At 40.9% G+C, this 24,023-nt stretch overlaps 1 protein-coding gene across 1 annotated transcript in view; it reads right to left on the bottom strand.

Moving 5' to 3' along the window:
• Positions 1-24,023, bottom strand: part of TTC27 (tetratricopeptide repeat domain 27) — a 213,417-nt gene that overhangs the window by 158,560 nt on the left and 30,834 nt on the right. The window contains exons 6-9 of the mRNA XM_062209233.1: positions 18,600-18,764; positions 14,929-15,062; positions 4,805-4,917; positions 1,250-1,316 (exon numbers count right to left, since the gene is read on the bottom strand). Of these exons, the coding sequence (XP_062065217.1) occupies positions 1,250-1,316; positions 4,805-4,917; positions 14,929-15,062; positions 18,600-18,764 (479 nt within the window). The remainder of the gene's footprint in view (positions 1-1,249; positions 1,317-4,804; positions 4,918-14,928; positions 15,063-18,599; positions 18,765-24,023) is intronic.

The following is a 24,023-nucleotide window of genomic DNA, read 5'->3' as shown; positions in this document are numbered from 1 at the left end:
GTACACATTAGCAAGAAGTTGAATCATAAAAAGGAATAGCTGGGAGTAGAAACAGGCACTCCTATGTGGGATTTGGCTACTCAAGAGGCAGCTTAACCCACTGTGCCATAAATTCTTTATGCTATATATAAAGTTAACAAATAAACAGGGTTATTTCCAAATAGCTACCTAAAACAAACATGATAGAAAGATCCACATCTACAATTTCTAAGAATACTGAAGAGGGGAAATAAAGCAGTTATCTAGAAGACTCAACTAATATCCAACCAGTTCCAAGATGGCATAGAAAATAAAACTAACTAAAAAAATTAATATTATGGTACAAAGCAAGCTAATTTTCTTTCCACAAGATAAAACTACACTCTTTTGGCTCATCTGACAAATAACAAAGGAAAAAAACATCAGAACAGAATTCGAACTCGATTCCCAAGGTAGCAAAATTTTTTGAAAATCATTTGAAAAAATGATAAGCTTAATCAACTTGCATTCATTAAAGAACATATGCATCTATTTTTAATCAAAAAGGCAAAAAGATAATGACTGACTCCTCCCTCTGACTTTCTCTTCTTGAAAACCTTCTGTGGATCTCCACTTTTCAAACATCTATTACTCCATCCTTGTTTTTCACTGTCATTCTCCAACTGCAGTCTATCCAGCAATCTTATTGTTCTATATCCCATTCTCACCTTAATTCTCTATACTGCAATATAATTCTCTACCCAGGTATTCAACTAAAAATGTCCTCAAGATAAACAGTGCACTGCTCTTCTCTGTCCACGTCTCTCCCGACTGCTCTACACTGCTGAATGCTGATGAGCACCCTATGTGCTAGACACCCATCTTCCCTGGGCTCTATGGCCCAGGCTCTCCTGCTTCTAGCTCTCATTCTCACCACAGTCTGTAGGCTTCCCCACAGCTCTATGCACAAAAGTCACGCACGTCAGTGGTTCTGTCTCTGTTATTTCACTTTTTCATTCAAAAATATTTACTGAGCATCTATTACCTGCATGGGATAAAACAATGAAATAGTTGATCATTGTTCTCAAACCTAAGCAGGTATAAAGAAAAACAGTTATGTTTACATCAGCAGCAAGACACACGTGACTTATAAACTAAAATGATGACTCGTTTTTTCCCCTTAATTTCCTTAGGTGGCAGTATTTCAACATGAAAAATTCAAGTCAAGAACAAATATAAAGCAAAATAATTTACAAGGAAAAAACATGGCAAGGAAAAAGATGCTACTCACTGATGTAAATGCCAGCAGCTCCTCTTCAGTTAACTTATGCACGGGGTTATTCTTTTGGTAATTTGTGCTTTAAATGACATAAACAGTAAATTAATTATAAAATGCAAGTTACACCTAATGAACTATAGTTTTATAAAAGCAAGGTAAAATGCTATATTTTTATATGAAAGCATAACTATAGTATTATAGCAAACATACAAATGTAGCTATGAGTCTGTCAAAAATAAGAAAAAAATTCATAAAATGCTGACAAATAAAATGTGATTGCTATCCTAAATTTTAACAGAATTTACCTTATGAGGAAACCAAGAAACCCAATCTGTGTGCCACTCACACGAAAGAAAAAAATTACTATAGCATCAACCTCTATCTATTAAATACACCAAATAAATAAAGATTACTATAGCACTAAATAGGTAAAAATTAAGAAGTTGTCAGAGCAGAACCCAAATCCTGAAATCCTGCTGATTCTAGTATAACTAATAAAATCATTTTGGAAAACAACTTGGCAGTATCTTATAAAGCAGACATTTACTTATCCTCATCCTAGGTAAAGAGCCCAGGCAAACTCTTGAACGCTTTCCCTTCTGAAAACTGAATAAAAGTTACAACTCCTAAGGTTGCTAGAATAATAATAATGTGACAGTATAGGGTATAATGCCCAGCACACGGCATTGCTCATAAATAGGTGCTATTCGTCTTATTCATACAGTGTCATTATGAACAAGTAACTTTTCTGAAGTAAATGTAAATTCTATCACTGGAATCAAATGTGATAGGACAATTGTGATGGACTTAGAACAGAAAAACAAGGTGTGATCCCTGTTTTAAAACTGACACATAATGTTGGTTCAAAAGTTCCCAACATTAAAAAGTCAATGTTTAGGGAGATGCAAATGCTAATGACCCTGATTTGATCATTACATGGTCTGGGGGTACTTGAAAAACTTTGTGGAAAAATGGAATTAAAAGATAAGTTAGGGGCCTACGTTGTGGTATAGTAGGTTAAGCCTCTACCTGCCCATTCCATATGGGCACCAGTTGGGGACCCAACTGGTCCACTTGCAATCCACCTCCCTGCTGATTCTCATTAGAAAACAGCAGAAGATGGCCCAAGTGCTTGGGCCTCTGACCCACATGAGATATATGGATCAAGCTCTTGGCTCCTGGCTTCAGCTTGGCCCAGCCCCAGCCTTTGCAGTTGTTAGAGAATGAACCAGCAGATGGAAGACCTCTCCTTCTCTCACTCTCTCTGTCTCTCTCTCTCTGTCTCTCTCTCTCTCTCTCTCTCTCTGTAATTTTGACTTTCAAATAAATAAAATAAATCTTAAAAAAAAAAAAAGTTAAGTTGGGGCCAGCACTGTGGCATAGCAGTGCTGGCATCCCAAATGGGCGCCAGTTCGAGTCCCGGTTGCTCCACTTCCGATCCAGCTCTCTGCTGTGGCCTGGGAAAGCAGTGGAAGATGGCCCAGGTCCTTGGGTCCCTGCATCCACGTGGGGAATCCAGAGGAAGCTCCTAGCTCCTGGCTTTAGATCGGCACGGCTCCAGCCGTTTCAGCCAGTTGGGGAGTAGCCAGGAGATGGAGGACCTCTCTCTGTGTAACTCTGACTTTCAAATGAATAAATAAGTAATCTTTTTTTTAAATAAAAAAAGATAAGTTAATATTGGTGTGAAGGTAATTTAAAATCCATGCAAAGGACTTTCATGATATGCACTTTGATGAACTTTGTGAAGACCCCACATAAACATGCTTAGAGTTATCACAGTTGTGTAATCGCTTTTAAACAAATAAAAGGGGACTCCAGAACTGAACTCAAGTTTACTGATAGTATATAGGAGGTAACAAAATGCTATGAGGTAAACACTGAAGGATTAGTTCTACTGAGTTAAAGAAGAAATTTTTTCAAATGCTCCTTTCCTAAATTACCTATTCCTAATTCAATTGGTCTCAATATTGTAACTGTGAGATATTTAATTCTGAATGTTACTATCTCTGATGAAAAATGTGATATTTATATTATCTAAAGCATCTTCCTACAAAATATTCATTACAAAGCTAAAAAGAGTAATTTTACATTGGAGAAGCTAAGTGAATACTACTTTAGGGGTAGGTATTTGGTCTAGCAATGGGGACATAGAATACCCACACATCACATCAGAGTTGCCAAGGTTCAAGTCCCAGCTCTGCTCCTGATTCTAGATTTCAGCTAGTATGCGCCCTGGGCAGCCGCAGGTGATGGCTCAAATGGCTGGATGCCTACCACCCATGAGGGAGGCCGGAATTGGGTTCTCAGCACGCAACTTTGGCCTGATCCATCCCAATCTGGCCATACTAGACACTCAAGGAGTGGGCCAGATTATGGGAGGTTACTCTCTCTGTCTCACACATGAATAAAAATAAATAATTTGCACTTCAATCATGTGACCAAAGTTAACAGCACCAGTAGCAGGACAAAACGAAATTGTGTTCTAACTCCTAGGATGCAATGAGAACCACAACACTTAACTTCTTTGATATCCCTGCTAACAATGCATAAGGTGAATATAATCATTACCATAAAAACTCACTTGTAAATTTCAAGTGCCAAGATCATTAAAGCCAAACAAAAATGAGGAACAATTCCAGGCTGTCAGAGACCACTAAGTTAGACATGACAATTAAATGCAACACATATGATCTGAATTGGATCTTTTTTTCTAAAGGAGATTATCAGAAAAACTGCCAAAATTTGAAAGGGATCTAAGAATTAAAATATACCAAAAGATGATTGTTCACTTTGTGATTTTGACACCTGTTCTGTGGCTATATGCACAAAACACTGTTATTTGTTGGAAATAAACACTGAACTGTTCAGGGATAAAGATATACAGCATGAGAAAAACAAAAGTTCTATGCACTGTCCTGCCCTTGCAACAATTTTGAAAATGTTTTACAAAATTTATTAAAAAATAATTCTATTCTTTGAAACGTAAATATCCTCAAAGGTGAACACAGTCATTCTGACATATCTTCAACAGTTGATTAACAATCTACTCTTGGGTAGGTGATTGAACTACGAGGTAAGATGCCTGTTAGAATTCCTGCATCCCATATTGGAGCTTTTGGGTTTGATGCTAAGCTGATGGCTCAAATAATTGGGTTCCTGCCACCCAAATGAGAGACTTAGATTGAGTTCCCAGTCCTCGACTTCAGTCCCAGACTTGGGACCACTACGGGCAATTGGGGAGTGAAACAGAAGATGGGATCACTGTGTGTGTGTGTATGTGTCACACTGCCTCTCAAATAAATAATGCACAATTTATTAAAACAAAAAATAAATGAAAGAAAAATCCAATGTATTGCTAGCTAAGGCTAATCAAAGAAATTTCCTTTATAAAGGAAAGAAGACAGGAAATTCCTACTTAGCAGCCCAAGTATTCTTTTCATAAGCATTACCAAATGTTCTGTTCATTCACCCACAATCTTTAGGAACTCCTGGAACACAGATTTTCCCCAAATACAACAGTACCAACGTGCAAGGTGTTCGAGGCAGTTAAGTCAGTCCTTAACTTACCAGACTCCAAGGATAACAGCAAGCTCTTCTGCACAAAGGTCAGGCATTTGAAACTGTTCACTGTCTGCTAACTTGATCTCATTCAGAACAGTATCATCGTTGAGCTCAAGATTCTGGTAGAATACAAAGGAAAATATTTGGATCAAAATTTAAATTTGATTCATTCAAAACAATGGTATGTATTATTGCTATGAGGGATAAAGTTAAGCTACCTTTTAAGATTTATATACTATATAAATAATATAGTACATATTATATAATTTATAACATTGCCAATAGGCTTTTCTATCTGGGTGGGACATACTTGGAGGTAATTTACAGAGAGATATATCTTTCTGTAACTCTGCCTTTCAAATAAATGAAGTATTTTAAAAGTAAAATAAAATAAAAAGATCATGCAAGGCTTTGTGGTACAGCAAGTTAAGCAACTGCTTTAATGCTGGCATTCCATATGGGAATGTCACTGCTTCACTTCCAATCCAACTTCCTGCTAATGCACGTAAGAAGGTAGCAGATGATGGCCTAAGTACTTTGGTCCCTGACAACTACATGGGCGACCCCTGACTCCTTGCTTTAGTTTGGACAAAACCTGGCCTTGAAGCCTTTTATAAAGTGAACCAGGGAGCCAGCACTGTGGCATAGTGGGTAAAGCCGCCACTTGCAGTGCCAGCATCCCAGGCAGTTCAAGACCCAGCTACTCTTCTTTTAATCCAGCTCTCTGCTGTGGCCTGAGAAAGCAGTAGAGAATGGCCCAAATCCTTGGGCCCCTGCACCCACGAGGGAGACCCAAAAGAAGCTCCTGGCTCCTGGCTTCGAATCAGTGCAGCTCCAGCCGTTGCGGCCATCTGGGGAGTGAACCAGCGGATGGAAAACCTCTCTCTCTGTGTCTACCTCTCTCTGTAACTCTGTCTTTCAAATAAATAAAAGTAAATCTTTAAAAAAAAAAAAAAAAAAGCAAAGAAAAAAAGGGGGGCCCAGTGCTATGGCATACTAGGCTAAGCCTCTGCTGCTATGCCAGCATCCCATATGGGCGCCAGTCGGTGTCCCAGCTGCTCCTCTTCCAATTCAGCTCTCTGCTTAAGGTCTAGGAAAACAGTAGAGGATGGCCCAGGTGAGAGACCTGGAGGAAGCTCCTAGCTCCTGGCTTCAGATCAGCCTGGCTTTGGCTGTTGTGGCCAATAGGAGAGAGCACCAGCAGATTAAAGACCTTTCTCTCTGTAGTTCTCTCTCTCAAATAAATAAGTAAAAATCTTTAAAAGAAAAAAAAAAAAGTCTGAAAAAGGACTAACAATCAGAATATGGAAAACGTTTTATAACTGATAAAGAGATAAATAACCCAATTAAAACGAGCAAAAGAGTCATAAAACACTTCAAAAAGAACACATACAAATGGGCAATAAGCACACACAAAAATCCTTGACATCAGCAATAAATGGGGAAATACTAATTAAAATCAGAAAGAACTACTACACACAAATTACAATGACTAAAATTAAAAAGATTTACAATACTAAATATTGGCAAAGATCTGAACCAATTAGAACTTTCATACATTGCTGGTGGAAATATAAAAATGGTGCAATCAAAGAAAACAGTTTTCCAGTTTCTTAGAATAATGAGCCATCAATCTTATTTCAATTCTAGTTACCCAAGAGAAATGAGAACATATGTCCACACAGAGGCCAGGCCTAAATGTTCACAGCACTTTTATCTGTAATAACCCAAAACTGGAAATCACCCAAATATCTGTCAACAGGTAAATAGATTTCAAAGGTTATGGTATATTTAACCTATGAAATTCTGTTCAGCTATAAAAAAGAACTACTGACATATGCAATCACACAGATAAATCTCAATAGAATGTTGAAAAAGAGGACAGACACAAAAGCATACATAGTCTGTGATACCAAACATATGAAATTCTAGAAAAGGCAAACTATCTGTAGTCACTAAAAGTAGACCAATGTTTAGCACCAGGATATGGGAGATTAAATACAAAGGAACAAGATGAAACTCCTTGGGGTAACAGAGTATATCTTGAATAAGCTGGCTAGGCCTATATATTTCCCAAATCTTATTAAAATGGGTCAATTTTTCTATAAGTAATACACTTCAATAAAAGCAATTTTAAAAAATGACGCCCCTCCCCTCAATAAAACTAGTGGAACCACAATAGGATATCACAAAACATACACACTAGAATGGAAAAAACTAAGTCAACTGACAACACAAAGCACTGGCAAAGACAGAGCAACTGGCACTCGCATACATTTCACTGTAGGGATGTAAAACAGTACAACCATTTTGGAAAACAGTTTCGTAGTTTCTCATAAAGTTAAAAATATACTTCCCACACAACCCAGCCATTCCATTCCTAAGTATTTACCCAACAGAATGAAAAACACATGTTCACATAAAGATTCAACTACTAATGTTCCAAGCTGCTACTAACAATTCAAATGCCCACCAACAGCTAAATAAATGCATTGTGTTTTATCCACACAATGAAATATGTGTGTGCTTCAAAAAGTTTGTGGAAAATGGAATTAAAAGTATTTTTTATTATGGTGCAAAAATTTTAAATCCACAACAGTTTCTTCAGAAAATGCTTTTTTCTATGAACTTTCTGAAAACTTCCTCACAATATTCAGCAATAAACAGCATGTGACCTGGTATTACAACATGGATGAACCTCAAAAACACAAGGGTACATGACAATTTTTTGTACATGTTAAGGAACTGTATTGTTCAGTTTTCAAGATTATTGTGTAAGGAAGACTGATACAGGTGTTCTATGCTGTCCTGAACCTTGTTAATTACACTTACAATGTATTTTGGTTCCACATCACAATGACGTGTTCCCAATTACCCTTTTATTCTTTTTAGGCACTTTTTTTTTATGTTGTTGCCCTTTCCCTTTGCATTGTATTGCTTTGACAACTATAATTTGAATCAGAGCTGAAAGAGGTCCAGAATAAAGTATATTTTATATTATAAAACTAAAAACACAAGGCTAAATGAAAGAAGCCAGACACAAAGTACATTTTGTATGATTCCATTTATTCAAAAATTCTAGAAAAGACAGGTCTAATTTGTGACAAAAAGCAGATAGTGAAGGGAAATTATCCAGTGGAAAAGGATTTTGAGAGGATTTTTGCTACCTTGAAAATTGTTCTATATTTTCATTTAAAATGTGGTTACACTGCTCTTTGTATTTTTCAAAGCTAATCAAACTGTCCTTTTGAAATAGGTATATTTTATTTAAGTTATCCCTCAACAAGCTTGATTTAAATTTTTTTCTAATTCAATAGAAATACAATTAACACAAAAAAGCCTTTAGGAGCCAAACAGAGCCAGGCAGAGATCACCAATTTCATAAGCCTAGAATTTACTTACAGCTAAGAGGTCAAGCTTTGGAAACAGGGAAAAGCTAATCAGTCGATCTGCTCCAATCACACACCAAAGTTAACAGCTTTTCTTTTCTATCATCCAATTCACTCTAACATAAGCTTAGCATTCATCTACAAGGCTTTAAGTAAAGAGTACTGCAACCCCAACAACTGCTAACTAGGAGGAACACAAAACTTCAAGCTGCTCCTCAATCTCCATTCCAAAAGTTCCCTCTTCAAAGAGTCCCCTAGGCTTAACAGGCTAATCCTCTGCCTTGTGGCACCAGCACACCCGGTTCTAGCCCCGGTTGGGGCACCAGATTCTATCCCAGTTGCCCCTCTTCCAGGCCAGCTCTCTGCTATGGCCCGGGAAGGCAGTGGAGGATGGCCCAAGTCCTTGGACCCTGCACCCGCATGGGAGACCAGGAGAAGCACCTGGCTCCTGGCTTTGGATCAGCGAGATGCGCTGGCCGCAGCAGCCATTGGAGGGTGAACCAACGGCAAAAAGGAAGACCCTTCTCTCTCTCTCACTCTCTCTCACTATCCACTCTGCCTGTCAAAAAAAAAAAAAAAGAGTCCCCTAAATGTATAGAGGCAAGTGTACAGCACACTGGTGATAGTATTTTTTTTTTTTTAAAGATTTATTTCTCTGAAAGGCAAAGTTACAGAGGCAGAGAAAGAGAGAGAGAGAGGTCTTCCATCTGCTGGTTCACTCCACAGATGGCCATAACAGCAGGAGCAGGGCTGATCTGAAGCCAGGAGCTTCTTCCAGATGTCCTTCACAGGTGCAGGGGCCCAAGGACTTGGGCCATCTTCCACTGCTTTCCCAGAACATAGCAGAAAGCTAGATTGGAAGTGGAGCAGCCAGGACTCGAACCAGTGCCCATATGGGATGCCAGCAATGTCGGCAGTGGCTTTATATGCTACACCACAGCATTGGCCCCGGTCATCTATTTTTACCACAGACCTTTCAAATGGAGTTACATAGGTAATTTTAAATTTCCTAGTAATCATATATAAAATTTTTTTTTAAAAAAGATGAAATGATTTAACCTAATGTGTAAAAAAATGTTATCCTTGTAACATGCATCAACAGGAAATCATTAGTTAGATATTCAGTCTTTTTTTCATACACAGTCTAATGTCTGGTATAATTTTATACTTACAACACATCTTAATTTGGACCAGACAACTTTCAAATGCTCAACTATCACATGTGGCTGATGACTACTGTACTGGACAGGGCAGCATGTGTATGTGTGTGTATGTATAAATATATATACACACATTGATACAACCTGCTTATTAATATCCAATGTTTAATAATTCACTTGTAGAATATCTTTATACATCCAATCTAATCTTTTAGTAAAGTATAATGTGGGAAAAACAAATGACTATAAACTAAGAATATAGTAACTTTTCCAAGTTCTCAGCCAGGGTAGGCAGTAAGGAATTCAAATTCTTCCTCTCAGCCCAAGACTCCCTCCCTCAGCCACAGAAGACCTGAGTACATCCATGCTAGCACAGGGGATTATTTATTTGTGAGATACAAAGAACAATTCAGAGAGTTTCAATCTTTCTTCTTATTCTCTACATTCCTATTCAGCACTTTTTTGAAAGTAAAATGGGTCTGCAGCAGTACTTCCTTACCTAACTGTTATACAAGTCTCCATATTTTTTTTTCAAGGTTTTTAAAGATTTATTTGTCCATTTGTAAGGCAGAGAGACAGGGGAAGGGGAAAGAGAAACTGAATCTGAGAATCTTCCATCACTCCTTTACTCCTCAAATGGCTGCAACAGCCAGGGCTGAACCCAGCTGAAGCTAAAAGCCAGGAACTCCATTTGGATCTTCTACATAGTGACATTGGAATTGGTCTCAAGTACTTAGGCCATCATCTGTTTCCTCCCAAGCAATAAACAGAAAGCTGCATGCAAAGTGGAAAAACCAGAACTTGAACCAGCACTTCAATACAGAATGGGCAATGCAAGTGGCAGCTTAACCCACTATAAGGTCCCCATATTTAAATATTGTTCTGCCTTAGTCCCACTTTACGCTCCTAACATTCTACTGAATCAAAAAATCAGGACATAATTTAGCATCAATTTTATAAATTAATTTATTCAAAAGTCAGAGTTACAGAGAGAGAGGGAAAGACACAGAAAGAGCTAGATCTTCCATCCACTGGTGCACTCCCTACATGGCCGTTGGGCCAGGTCAAAGTTAGGAACTTCATCCAGGTCTCCCACATAGGTAGCAGGGGTCCAAACACTTGTGCCATCATCTGCTGCTTTTCCCAGGTGCGTAACCAGGGAGTCGGATGGGAAGGGGAGCAGCCGGGACACAAACCAATGCCCATATGGGATACATCACAGGTGGTGGCAATACCAGCGCAGCATAATGCCAGTCCCAAACAAACACTTTTATTTTCCCTCTCCCCACTCCAACAACTGAATGATAAAGAAAAGGAACCAGTTCTTTCATGTGTACAATAGGATTGCTAATTATTGTTGGCTTATTGAACCCTGATATCAAATAGCTTTTGTCTATGTAGTCTCCCATTAATAACAAGTCACAAATCTAGGAAGACCCATAGGGGAAAAATTACATTCTTCACTGACAATAAAATTATCCTCCTTCCCCAATTGTTAAGATATCTGTGTTCACACTGTTACATTTCTAATCAAGATATATTTTGTAATTTCTACAATTGATAGAGTGACACTCTTTTTTTTCCTGATGCATTCCATAATTTAATAGCATCATAAGGAAATATATAACTAATCAAACAAGTAATTCTATCATCCACTTGTGACAATAAAGCTATGGTTCTATCTAATCCATACTTACATCACAAAACCTGTATCTTAAGGATAACTGAGAAACAGGATTATCTGAAATTATTTTATTTCAAATAGGTATAAATAAATTCTATATAAAATTGTATAGCATCTTTATACATTCTCCATAATAATCATCATATCCTATTTATCATCAAAGGACACAATTTCATTTGGAGCCTGTCACTCCAGGCCGCTGCCTCACAAGTAACATTTGATGACTTAGGGAGAGAGAGCTCCAACAGTGAAAATGACATGACAGCAGACAACGCAGCAATGCCTAGTCAGCCACCTCCCAAATACCCGTGGGATGAACTTAGACAACCTCGAGGAGATAACCCATATGAGGTCATCCCATCCGCACCCAGTGAGGATCCCCACATTTGTGGCAGTCCCCAGGCACCCCAGGCTCTCAGGGCAGCTGCTAGACCCCATCCCACCCATATGCTTGTCGTTAATCTCAAAGTGGATGCAAAATTCAGGCCCTGGATCCCAATGCCTTTAAAAAGGCTTCTGCTAAGCAAGGGCCGAGGATATGCTTGTGTCTTTCCAGAGAATGCAGGGCAGCCCATTTGGGTACCAGAAGAAACATCAAGCCTGCAACTGACAGTCAACCAGAACCAGCTGAACAAGACTGAGAATCCGCCTTGTTAGCAGATGCACCTGCCCTATCACCCTACCCTGAGGAACTGCCCATAGCCACATCCGCTACTGCTTTATACTCAACTTAACTCTGGTCAGTCATTCGAACAGCCAACAGCCTGTGTGCAGTCACGCCATTCCTGATTGCCACTGTTCCTCATTCCTACCCCATCTGAGCAAGCATTCCTGTGGTCTCCCGTTTGGAGCACTGGTTAGTCAACAACGGGTAAGATCCCCTGTGGGACAACCTAAGACAGAACGGGGTCAACAATGGTATGGCCAAGAATCATGCCTCCCGTTCCTCAAAAATAAACGAAAAGGGGGAAATGTGGTGGAATGAGAAGGCCATGCCAAGATGGCCACTGATAACAGAGCCTGACTGGCAACAGGCTATGACTGGATGGTTTTGGAAACCACATGACAACAGAGCCTGCCTGACAACAGAGCCTGCCTGGCAACAGGCTGTGATTGCATGGCTTCAGAAACCACAAGGCACCAGAGCCTGCCTGGCAACAGGTTGTGATTGGTTAGGGCACAGACCGCTGCTTGACCAGATTGGCTGCCTTGGCTATTTAAGCTGCTGTACCAACTGAAATAAATGAGTCTGCAGGATGCTCGCCTCTGGCCTGCTTTCACCCGGCTCCCGGGGTCTGTGTGGTGACTCCATGCCTCTTGCCCCCACTACTCTCCTCCTCTCAGAACAAATCCACAGAATCCACAACAGAGAACATCACATTTAAAAAAAAAAAAAACAGGGGCTGGGGGCCAGCGCTGTGGTGCAGTAGGCTAAGACTCTGCCTGTAGCACCAGCATCCCACATGGGCACCGATTCATGTCCCAGCTGCTGCTCTTCCAATTCAGCTCTCTGCTGATGGCCTGGGAAAACAGCAGCAGATGGCCAAAGTGCATGGGCCCCTGCACCCACATGGGAAATCTGGAAGAAGCTCTTGGCTTCTGGCTTCCGATCAGGCCAGTACCAACCACTGCGGACATTTGGGAAGTGAATCAGCAGATGGAAAACCTTTCTATCTCTCTCTCTCTGTAACTCTATCTTTCAAATAAATAAAATCTTTAAAGAACAAAAAGAAAAAAAAAAAAAAAAAAACATTGTAAGCACAGCTTACAATGCCAGCATCCCCAAACAGAGTGCCAATTTGAGTTCCCGCTGTTCCACTTCTGATCAAGCTCCCTGCTAACGTGCCTGAGAAAGCAGCAGTTGAGGGCCCAAGTGCTTGAGCCCTTGTCATTCAAGTGGGAGACCTGGATGGAGTTTCTTTGTGCCTGTCTTTGGCTTGACCCAGATCTCTATGTTACTGTGCCTTTCAAATAAATAAATGAATAAATAAACAAATAAATAAATAAATAAATAAATCTTTTTTAAAAACAACAATGCATTACCGAATAAAATACTTGAATTCCAAAATTAATGTCTTCCCACAGATGCTGTGTTATGGCCCAAAACTCAGGCTTATGACAGTTACCCAAGGCTTAGAGAAGAGATAGATTGACATAAAAAAAAACTAAGGAGGGTCCGGTGCTATGGCATAGCAGGTAAAGCTGCCACCTGCAGTGCAGGCATCCAACATGGGAACCGGTTCAAGATGGGGCTGCTCCACTTCCAATCCAGCTCTCTGCTATGGCCTGAGAAAGCAGTAGAAGATAGCCTAAGTGCTTGGGCCCCTGCACACACATGGGAGACCCAGAAGAAGCTCTAATTTCTGGTTCTGGGGAGTAAATGAGCAGATAGACAACCTCTCTCTCTGCTTCTTCTCTCTCTCTGAAATTCCTCCCTTCAAATAAATAAATAAGTATTTCAAAAAAAAAAAAAAGAGAGAGAGAAAGAAAGAAACCTAAGAGTAGAGTTCAGTATCTAGTCATGCAGGGAGAAAATAAAGGACAGAAGCAGGAAGAAGCCTAGCTCCCCGGCCATCAGGGACTGCTGCGGGGTGCTCACCCAGTCCCCGCACTGAGATGGCAGAGTCAGCAGCCTGTGGACCCCTATCCCTGAGTTACTACAGCTCTCCCTGCCATCCTCCATGCTCCTCTGAGAATCAACAGCTGCTCCTCACTGAAGTTGTCATAAAAACACACACTGGGAGCAAGCCCAGGAGATGGACATTCATCTCCTGGGACTACTGACTGTCGCCACTCCTCACAGCCACCCCTGGCTTCCTCCCTCGACGTCACTCTCAGAACACAGTAAGATTCTAGTTAGTGTTCAGTGTGCCCCAGGTAAATCTGCTTGTAGCCTCTAGAAAGAATCAAAGCAAAATACAGACTTTAGGTACGTTAAGATCACCAAAATGAAAACCAAAAGTGTGGGCTAGGGCAATCTGAGATAAGAAAATATCAATGCTAACAGCATCCACTGAAGTGAGTAATGAGACTTATAAGCAGGTAAACTGACCAAGAGTCAAATTCAGGCTACAAGAAGAGAATTCATTACAAACGTCAAAAGAAAAAAAAAAAAAAAAAGCACTGAGGCAGCACAGAACTAATTAAAAGGAATTCTGACCATCTTTTTTAAGAAGCTCAAGAAATTCCAAGTCTAAATGTTCAAAATATCAACAGAAGGCAAAAGTAAGGAGACAACCATGGTAGCAGCTAGAGAAAGTTGTCTCTTGTGGCTAGTGCTGTGGCACACCTGGATAAAACGCCACCGGCAATGCTGGCATGCCATTGGGGTGCTGGCTCACATCCAGCTGCTCCACTTCCCATCCAGCTCCCAGTAAATGCTCTTGGGAAAGCAGCAGAACATGGTGCAGGTCCTTGGGCCCACCACTCACATGGGAGACGTGGATGTATTTCCAGACTCCTGGCTTCAGCCTGGTCCAGCCTCAGCTGTTGTGGCCATGTGGAGAGTGACCCAGCAGATAGAAGATTTCTCCCTCTCTTTCTCTCTCTCTTTGTCTCTTCTCTATAACTCTGTCCTTCAAGTAAATAAAATAAATCCTTTTAAAAAATCAGTATCTTGGTCTACCCTTGGTATTTCTTCAAGGGGTAACAAATAACTGCATTATTAATTAATATTTATTGCATTGTACAAACAAAACAGCATTTACCTCTACTTATGAGTAAAAAAACAACAAAGCTTAAACACAGGGTATCCCTGTCCCAGTCACCTTGAAAATGCTCAAGAAAGGATAAATTAAAGTCTCTCCCCAATCCCATTCCATGTTTCTTTGGTATTCACTTATTGAAAATGGTAGCCTTGGATATTAACTGAATTGAAAAACTTACACTCCAACCTACCTTGGCTAAGTGTTCCTGAGGAGTAGGTGCTGGACTGAATTCATGGTGCGAAAGAACATCCCCTTCCCTTTTTACATCCAGAATGAGTTGGGCCACATAATTTTCCTGGAATCGTGTCCTTTTCCCTAAAGCACCTGAAAAAATAAAATAAAATTATATTGATACATTTGTTAATTAGATCTACAGGAAGAGTAATAATTTCACAGAGTTTTAGAATTTATAAGGTGTTTCGTCCATTTCACATAAAAGAAACCTGAAGCCCACTGATGTTAAAATGACACAGTTATACAGGCAACAAACTATACAGCCAGGACTCAAATCCAAGATTTCTACCACCAGATTCCACACACACTTTTTTATATCAACTACTTCCCTTGTCAAAAGACTAACACACTAAACTTTTTAGGTAGAAAAATCATCCTTATCTTTATATAGAAGATTAAAAAACAGTTTCTGAGGTACAGTCACTTGTTCAAGATGCCTGGGCTATGGGCCGGCACTGTGGCATAGTGGGTAAAGCAACTACATGTAATGCTAGCATCCCGTATGGGCGCCGGTACAAGTCCTGGGTGCTCTACTTCCTATCCAGCTCTCTGCTATGGCCAGGGAAAGCAGTAGAAGATGGCCCATGTCCTTGGGCCCCTGCACCTGTTTGGGAGACCCAGAGGTAGCTCCTGGCTCCTGGATTTGGATTGCCACAGCTCTGGCCATTGTGACCATTTGGGGAATGAACAAGCAGATGGAAGACCTCTCTTTCTGCCTCTGCCTCTCTGTAACTGCCTTTCAAATAAATAAATAAATCACTGGCCGGCGCCATGGCTCAACAGGCTAATCCTCTGCCTTGCGGCGCCGGCACACTGGGTTCTAGTCCCGGTCGGGGCACCGGATTCTGTCCCGGTTGCCCCTCTTCCAGGCCAGCTCTCTGCTATGGCCAGGGAGTGCAGTGGAGGATGGCCCAAATGCTTGGGCCCTGCACCCACATGGGAGACCAGGAGAAGCACCTGGCTCCTGCCTTCGGATCAGCACGGTGCGCCGGCCACGGCGGCCATTGGAGGGTGAACCAACGGTAAAGGAAGACCTTTCTCTCTGTCTCTCTCTCTCTCACACTATCCACTCTGCCTGTCAAAAATAAAAAATAATAATAATAATAAATAAATAAATCATTAAAAAAAAGATGCCTGGGTTTGTCAGTAACACAGCCAGACTAAAAGTTAGGATCTTCAGGTTCCAGATCACACAGTATAGTACACTGTCTTCCTCCAACACCACAATTTTTTTCATTAAGGTTCTGAAATAACTGTATCGAAACCACTTTAAAAGAAACAAAAGCTCCAACATTAATTCTGTGGAAACACCAGGCTAACAAGTCTGGATGTTAATCTGTGATAAATTCAGGTCCAAGTCAGCCATCAGCATTCTGAACGTGTTACACAAAAGACAGCCACTGAAAGAATTTAACACAGCTTCCTTTTTAATAGTGAGCCTGCAGCTGAGTGGTAAAAATAATAACCTGATTCTCATTTATATTTGTGAGTCCCAAATTCACATTTTTAAGTTCCTCACCCCTAAGTTGGAAAAACAGAATATATGAAAGATTACATGGTAAATATACCAGCAAAGATGAATATACAGAGAACTGTACTATTAATTTTAACATAGTATTAAAAAAGTCTCCCAGGACCAAAATAATTAAAAGCACAATCCTTGAAATTAACCTCACAAGTTATATTATATGTAAGTATATTTTCAAATACAGACAAGACTCCAATGTATACATGGCATTAATCCAAAACTTATAAGCTAGATATTAAATAATTTTTCTCACACAAACAATATAATAAAAGGTGGCTAAGACCCCAGCCAGGCCACAAAGTCATATTTAACTCATAATACATGTAAAGAATTTTACTGCTAGCACTAGTTCAAGAGAAAGCACAGAAATTGGGAGTTAATAATAGGCCTTAGAGAGAATCTAGACGTAGCACAGGGAGGACAAACAGGGTCAACCATTTCAACAAAAACAGACAGACAGTCATATCTTGGAATGCTCAGTCCAGCTTCAACAGTTTTAAATGCTGTGACTAATTGATGATGTCTGACCAGCATTCACTTATACAATATTGAATGCCAGCTACAGTGTGAGACATTAGGGTGAGCAATATAAAAAAGAAAACAATGTTTTTTATTTGTATTCAGAAGAAACATAGAGAACTTAGGAGAAATTCTGTAAATCATTTGTTCACTCAGTAAATATCTGAGTGTACACTATATAACTATATTATAAGGCAACGAAAAAACATCTGGCACAGCGGGTTATGGGTTCCAGTTTGAGCCTTAGTTGCTCTGCCTCAGATCCAGCTCCCTGTTAGCATACCTAGGAAAGCAGTGGAGGATAACTCAAGTCCTTGGGCCTCTGTACCCACATGGGAGACCCAGAAGAAGCTCCTGGCTCCTGGCTTCCAACTGGCTCAGCTCCAGCCACTGCAGCCATTTGGGGAGTGAACCAGCAGATAGAAGACCTGTCTCTTTTGCTCTCTCTCTCTCTCTCTCCCTCCCCCCTCTCTGTAACCCCTTCAAATAAATAAAATAAATCTTTAAAAAAGAAAGAAGAGGCTGGCGCCGTGGCTTAACAGGCTAATCCTCTGCCTTGCGGCGCCGGCACACCGGGTTCTAGTCCCGGTCGGGGCGCCGGATTCTATCCTGGTTGCCCCTCTTCCAGGCCAGCTCTCTGCTATGGCCCGGGAAGGCAGTGGAGGATGGCCCAAATCCTTGGGCCCTGTACCCGTATGGGAGACCAGGAGAAGCGCCTGGCTCCTGGCTTCGGATCAGCACGATACACCGGCCACAGCGGCCATTGGAGGGTGAACCAACGGCAAAAAGGAAGACCTTTCTCTCTGTCTCTCTCTCTCTCACTATCCACTCTGCCTGTCAAAAAAAAAAAAAGAAAGAAGAAACATCAAGTAAACAATATGGTCTAAAATTCTGCTCTTGAGGAACTCCTGGTTAGGATCCTCACATGTCATATCTACTCTAACTTCCAGTTAACGGGCATCCTGGGAGGCAACATAATGGCTCTAGTAATTGGGCTCCTGCAGTGCACATAGCAGATCTGGACGGAGTTTCTGTCTCCTATCTTCAGCCCAACTCAGGTCCAGCTGTTGTAGCCAGTATGGAAGTGAACTAGGAAATGGAAGCCCTCCTGCAACTCTCTCTCTCTTTTTCTTTTTCTCTCTGCCTCTTTGCTTTTTAAATAAAGTCAAATTTTATTTTAAATTCTCCTCTTAAGTAATACCAAAAAAGCAAGATGGAAGCAATAGGGGAGTATTTACAAAAAAGACAATGCAGAGTCCAAACTAAAGCTGGAAATCAGAAGAGACCTTCAGAGGCCCACACACAGAACCAAATGGTCAAAAGTTTGTGGAATGCCTGGATGCTGCATACTATTAACATGTGCCTCACCTAGACAATAAATGGGAATCTCAGGGAATAAAGAAAATGAATAATTTCAAATGTATTCTTAAACTATGAATTTTTAAATAAAATCTTCAAAATCTAGTTTTAGAAAGAATAGGATATAGCAAATCAAATTTCAGCATAAAATACAAACTACCAGTATATTTATTAGTTTTATCTTAAAAAAAAATCAGTATGCACAAAAGTTCGTGTCTTACCTGTCAAATTAATTTGTAAGTTGCCAAGGTCTCTAGCAATATTGAACTGATCTTTTGCTTTCTTATATTCATAATAATATAAATATATATATGCACTTTCCAGATAGAATTGAATAGCCAAATATCGACCCGAATCACCTGCAAACAGATTCTCTAGTTTCAACACTGCAAGACAAAAGATATTAAAACTATGATGAGAAAAAATGTATTAATCAGGAAATTGTTAAGTTGATAACATGTAAAGCCAATATTACATTTCCACTTTTAAAGAATTTTAAATGCAGAAAGTAAGGAAGGTAAATACAGTTAACACATAATAGCTATCATTCTCTTGGCTCCAAAAATGAAGCTAAATACATATACAAATTATTTATTTCACACAATCCTAGGAGATCTAATTCATACCCTGCTCTTTCTCAGAGTACTTGTCTTAACTGTGTTATTAAAAAATGTTAACAGAGGCCGGCGCCGCAGCTCACTAGGCTAATCCTCCACCTTGCGGCGCCGGCACACCAGGTTCTAGTCCCGGTCGGGGCACCGATCCTGTCCCGGTTGCCCCTCTTCCAGGCCAGCTCTCTGCTGTGGCCAGGGAGTGCAGTGGAGGATGGCCCAAGTGCTTGGGCCCTGCACCCCATGGGAGACCAGGAGAAGCACCTGGCTCCTGCCTTCGGATCAGCGCGGTGCGCCGGCCGCAGCGCGCCTACCGCGGCGGCCATTGGAGGGTGAACCAACGGCAAAAGGAAGACCTTTCTCTCTGTCTCTCTCTCACTGTCCACTCTGCCTGTCAAAAATAAAAAAAAAAATAAAAAAATAAATTTTTTTAAAAATTTAAAAAAAAAAATGTTAACAGAAGATATTGACACAATGTACTAAATGGATTTGCAGGAGTTAAACAATGAATGAAATGTGATGAAGAGGAGACCAGCTCACAGCTTCTGTCATGGAGAATTCAAAACTTCTCCCTTAATAAAACGGAGGGGCGCAGTGGGTAAAGCTGCTGCCTGCAATGCCAGCATCCCATATTGGCACCAGTTCAAGTGCCAGCTGCTCCACTTCTGATCCAGCTACCTGCTTATGGTCTGGGAAAAGCAGTGGAAGATGGCCCATGTGCTAAGGACCATGACACCTGCCTGGCCCACCTCTGTCCATTGTGGTCATCTGGAGAGAGAACCAGCAAATGGAAGATCTTTCTCTTTTCTTTTCTTTCTGTAACTCTTTCAAATGAAATAAATAAATCTTTTTTAAAAAGGAGGAAGGAACAGATATACAACCATATTTATCTAAGCTAATATAAGTATCAAATAACAACTGAATGAATATTGGTTTGATAATAAGATTCAAATTTATTTCTCAAATACCTGAGACATGAGGATAATAACCTAGAAGCAACATCCGAAATAAAATGACTGTCGAAACTAATTCTAAAGTGGTTGCTTGACACACACCAAAGTTGTGAGGGTGTCAAACATGTCATCTCATTCAACTAATTATTTCAAAAAGAATCCCCTGATGAACCATTCCTCCCAATATTTCCAGGAATGGGTTGGTGAGCATTTCACAAAGCAGTCCACAAAAATGACTGCATAATAAGTGAATGGAAAACGCACTTCCACTGTATGAAGAATGATGATAATTCCCTCATCATTAAAACCGAAAGAGAAGTTAAATTTAATGTCTACTCTGCCTAGAACACAGTATTTCACAAGTTGTATTTTTAATTTCTCACCATGTCTTTGAACTGATATGACTTTAACGTTAAAAAACTGAACTCAAGTAGCTTATTGACTAGCTACCTCCATTAAAAGGCAAAGTCCACCTATTATGTACACATGTATCATCTTGGCTTTGATCTTCTACTCTGTGCTGTCTCTGCTCAACTTAGGTATTCAGAGGGAATAAAGGAGGGGGATAGACACCGAATTTTTTCTTTAAGAATTAGTTTAATCTTGAGGTTCCAGCAGCATGGTCAGCTATCCTCCTCAATAAAAATGCTTAAAAACTTTAATATATTTATATGTAAACTGCTATTCTGGCAACACAATAAAGAAATCCTCAAGGAACAAATAATAAATGAAAACTGCAGCCTGAAGAAGTACCACAAATAATGAAACCATAGCCTTCCCTGAGGTTATCTACCAAACCCTAGGGGTGAGAAAATTATATGGCTCAAGGAACACCAAAGATAAAAGATGAGGCCTAGACTCACCCAAAGCAGGCAGTCCTGCAAGAGATTTACATCTAAAGTTGGGATACAAAGAATTCTATCGTCAATGTAAGGTTAAAATACAGGTAAGTCTACCACTTACTGTGAAAGAAAAAAGCAAGCAAAGTGACAGTAGGTGAAGGGAAAAAAATGCACTCCAAGAATTCTGGTTTTTTTTCCTTTTTTTGACAGGCAGAGTTAGACGGTGAGAGAGAGAGAGAGAGAGACAGAGAGAAAGGTCTTCCTTTTGCCATTGGTTCACCACCCCCAAATGGCCGCCAAGGCCAGCACGCTGCGGCCAGCACACCATGCAGACCACCTGGTCTCCCATGTGGGTGCAGGGCCCAAGCATTTGGGCCATCCTCCACTGCACTCCCTGGCCACAGCAGAGAGCTGGCCTGGAAGAGGGGCAACCGGGACAGAATCCAGCACCCCGACCGGGACTAGAACCCGGGGTGCCGGCGCCACAGGCAGAGGATTAGCCTAGTGAGCCGCGGCACCAGCATCCAAGAATTCTTAACCACAAGCCAACCTTCACACAAATCTGAACACCAAATCCAGGCTATCTATGTAGTCCAAATTTTTTCAATTGAAGTCAGTCAAGGAGGAACCAGGAACAAAAACAAATCCTCTTCAAAAGGAATGCAAGTTCGAGCAGGCGCCGTAGCTCAACAGGCTAATCCTCTGCCTGTGGCACTGGCACACCGGGTTCTAGTCCTGGTCGGGGCACCAGATCCTGTCCCGGTTGCCCCTCTTCCAGGCCAGCTCTCTGCTATGGCCCAGGAGTGCAGTGGAGGATGGCCCAAGTGCTTGGGCCCTGCACCCCATGGGAGACCAGGAGAAGCACCTGGCTCCTGCCTTTGGATCGGCACGGTGCGCCGGCCACAGCGCGCCTACCGCGGCGGCCATTGGAGGGTGAACCAACGGCAAAAGGAAGACCTTTCTCTCTGTCTCTCTCTCACTGTCCACTCTGCCTGTCAAAAAAAAAAAATAATAATAATAATAATAGTAGGCTCCACTCTTGACTCCAGCTTCCCGCTAATATGGATGGACCCTAGGAGATAGAAGGTGATGTCTCAAGTAATTGGGTTCCGGCCAACCATGTGAGTGACATGGACTGAGTTCCTGGCTCCTGGCTCCACCTCCTGTCCCAGGGACGTTGCAGGCATTTGGCGAGTACCAGCAGATGGGAATACTCTCCCTCTGCTTCTCTGTAACTCTACCTTTCTTTCTTTCTTTTTCTTTCTTTCTTTCTTTCTTTTTTTTTTTTTTTTTTTTTTTTTTTTTTTGACAGGCAGAGTAGACAGTGAGAGAGAGACAGAGAGAAAGGTCTTCCTTTTTTCCATTGGTTCACTCTGTAACTCTACCTTTCAAATAAATAAATAAATCTTTAAGAAGTGGTCCTCAAAGAGGCCGGCGCCATGGCTCAATAGGCTAATCCTCTGCCTGTGGCGCCGGAACACCGGCTTCTAGTCCCGGTCGGAACACCAAATTCTGTCCCGGTTGCTCCTCTTCCAGCCCTACTCTCTGCTGTGGCCCAGGAGTGCAGTGGAGGATGGCTCAGGTCCCTGGGCCCTGCACCTGCATGGGAGAGCAGGAGGAAGCACCTGGCTCCTGGCTTCGGATCGGCGCAGCATGCCGGCCGCAGCACGCCGGCCATACCGGCCACTTGGGGGGTGAACCAACAGAAAAAGGAAAACCTTTCTCTCTGTCTCTCTCTCTCTCTCACTGTCTAACTCTGCCTGTCAAAAAAAAAAGAAGTGGTACTCAAAGAAGGAGGTACTTTTCTCTGAAGGGAGGAGAGAACTTCCATGTTGCTTATGGCTTTGTCTAAATACTGACATTTTACCTAGGCATTTGGGGAGTAAACCAGTGGATTGAAGATCTCTAACTCTCTTCTCTGTCACTCTGCTTTCAAATAAACAGAACAGATCTTAAAAAAAAAATTACATCTTGTGTTTCTCAAGTGTACTATATTTTAGGATGATCAAATAGCCCTGTTAAGGGAGAATTCCTTTAGAATTCTAGGAAAAACAAAGTAAATGGAGTGACTGAATTATAAAATCATTAGGAAAGTATTTAAGATTAATAAGATTGAACTTTCAGGGCCAAAATACACCTTGAGTAAGATGTCACCCTAAAGGAAGCCTTCTAAAGTCCTCAATTAGATGGACAGAAGCTATGCTTCCTAAGTTTGAAAAGCACAGAGTCACACAATGATATCTAAACAAGAAAGTACTAGCCAACACCAACACATTTCTACCTAAAAAATCCTCTTTCCCCTGACCCCATTCACTTCTGTCTGCTGATCCCTTCAATTTTTCCATCCTTTCCTTTTTCCCACCCCTCCCCCACCAGCTATTTTCCTCTCTTCCATTCTTTATCCCTTAATTACTATGTATTGAGTTACTACACATTCTTAGAATTGTGCTAGATCCTACAGTAAGGCTAAGACCTGCTTTCCATTAAAAATAGAATAGCGAGAGGAGGAACTAGGCAGCTACAAAGAGAAGACACACCATCATTATTCCATATGTCAATCGGACACTAACTTGTGCACTACTGACCATCAGTACTAAAAGGGGAAATCCATAAGGCTGGGAAAGTTAAACTTTCTCAGAAGAGTAAGTGGACCTTGAAAGAAGGGTGGAATTTGGCTACTACCTCACCTCAAGTCTACAAAGTTCACCAAAGGGTCCACATATGTCTCATTCACTGCTGTACATCTAACCATCTATCATAGTTGGTGCTCAAAAAATTATCCTCAGAGTAAACAAATACTTAAAAACCCTTTCATGGCTGTCACCAAAAAAAAAAAAAAAGATATTTGACATCTTAGTGACCTAGCTTCTGCCTACCTGTTTGAACTACCACCTGTCACATACCATCTAACATTCTTCCCCAATCATTCCAAACTACTGGAATTCCCAGGTACACAAAGATGTTTCAGGTGTCTATGCCCCTTTTTGCGCATATGTATACCCTTTCCAACTTTTCTACTTAATAGCCTACTCTCTCTCCAAGAGTCAATTTAAACATCAGCTACTTTGTGAAACCTTCAACCTCTTAAGTTCAGACTAAAGTTATCTTCCCCATCATGCCTTACTTGGGCCTTTTTTTCTCCCTACATTTATTTTAGCCCCTGTATTCACTAATTACTACATCTAGCAGTGTCTGAAAAACAACAAGCATCTGAAAAAAACTTTTTAAATTAAATATCA

Source organism: Lepus europaeus, chromosome 13, assembly GCF_033115175.1.
Source record: "Lepus europaeus isolate LE1 chromosome 13, mLepTim1.pri, whole genome shotgun sequence".
In the NCBI taxonomy this organism is placed as follows: Eukaryota; Metazoa; Chordata; class Mammalia; order Lagomorpha; family Leporidae; genus Lepus; species Lepus europaeus.
This window is presented reverse-complemented; position numbering and strand designations above follow the sequence as displayed.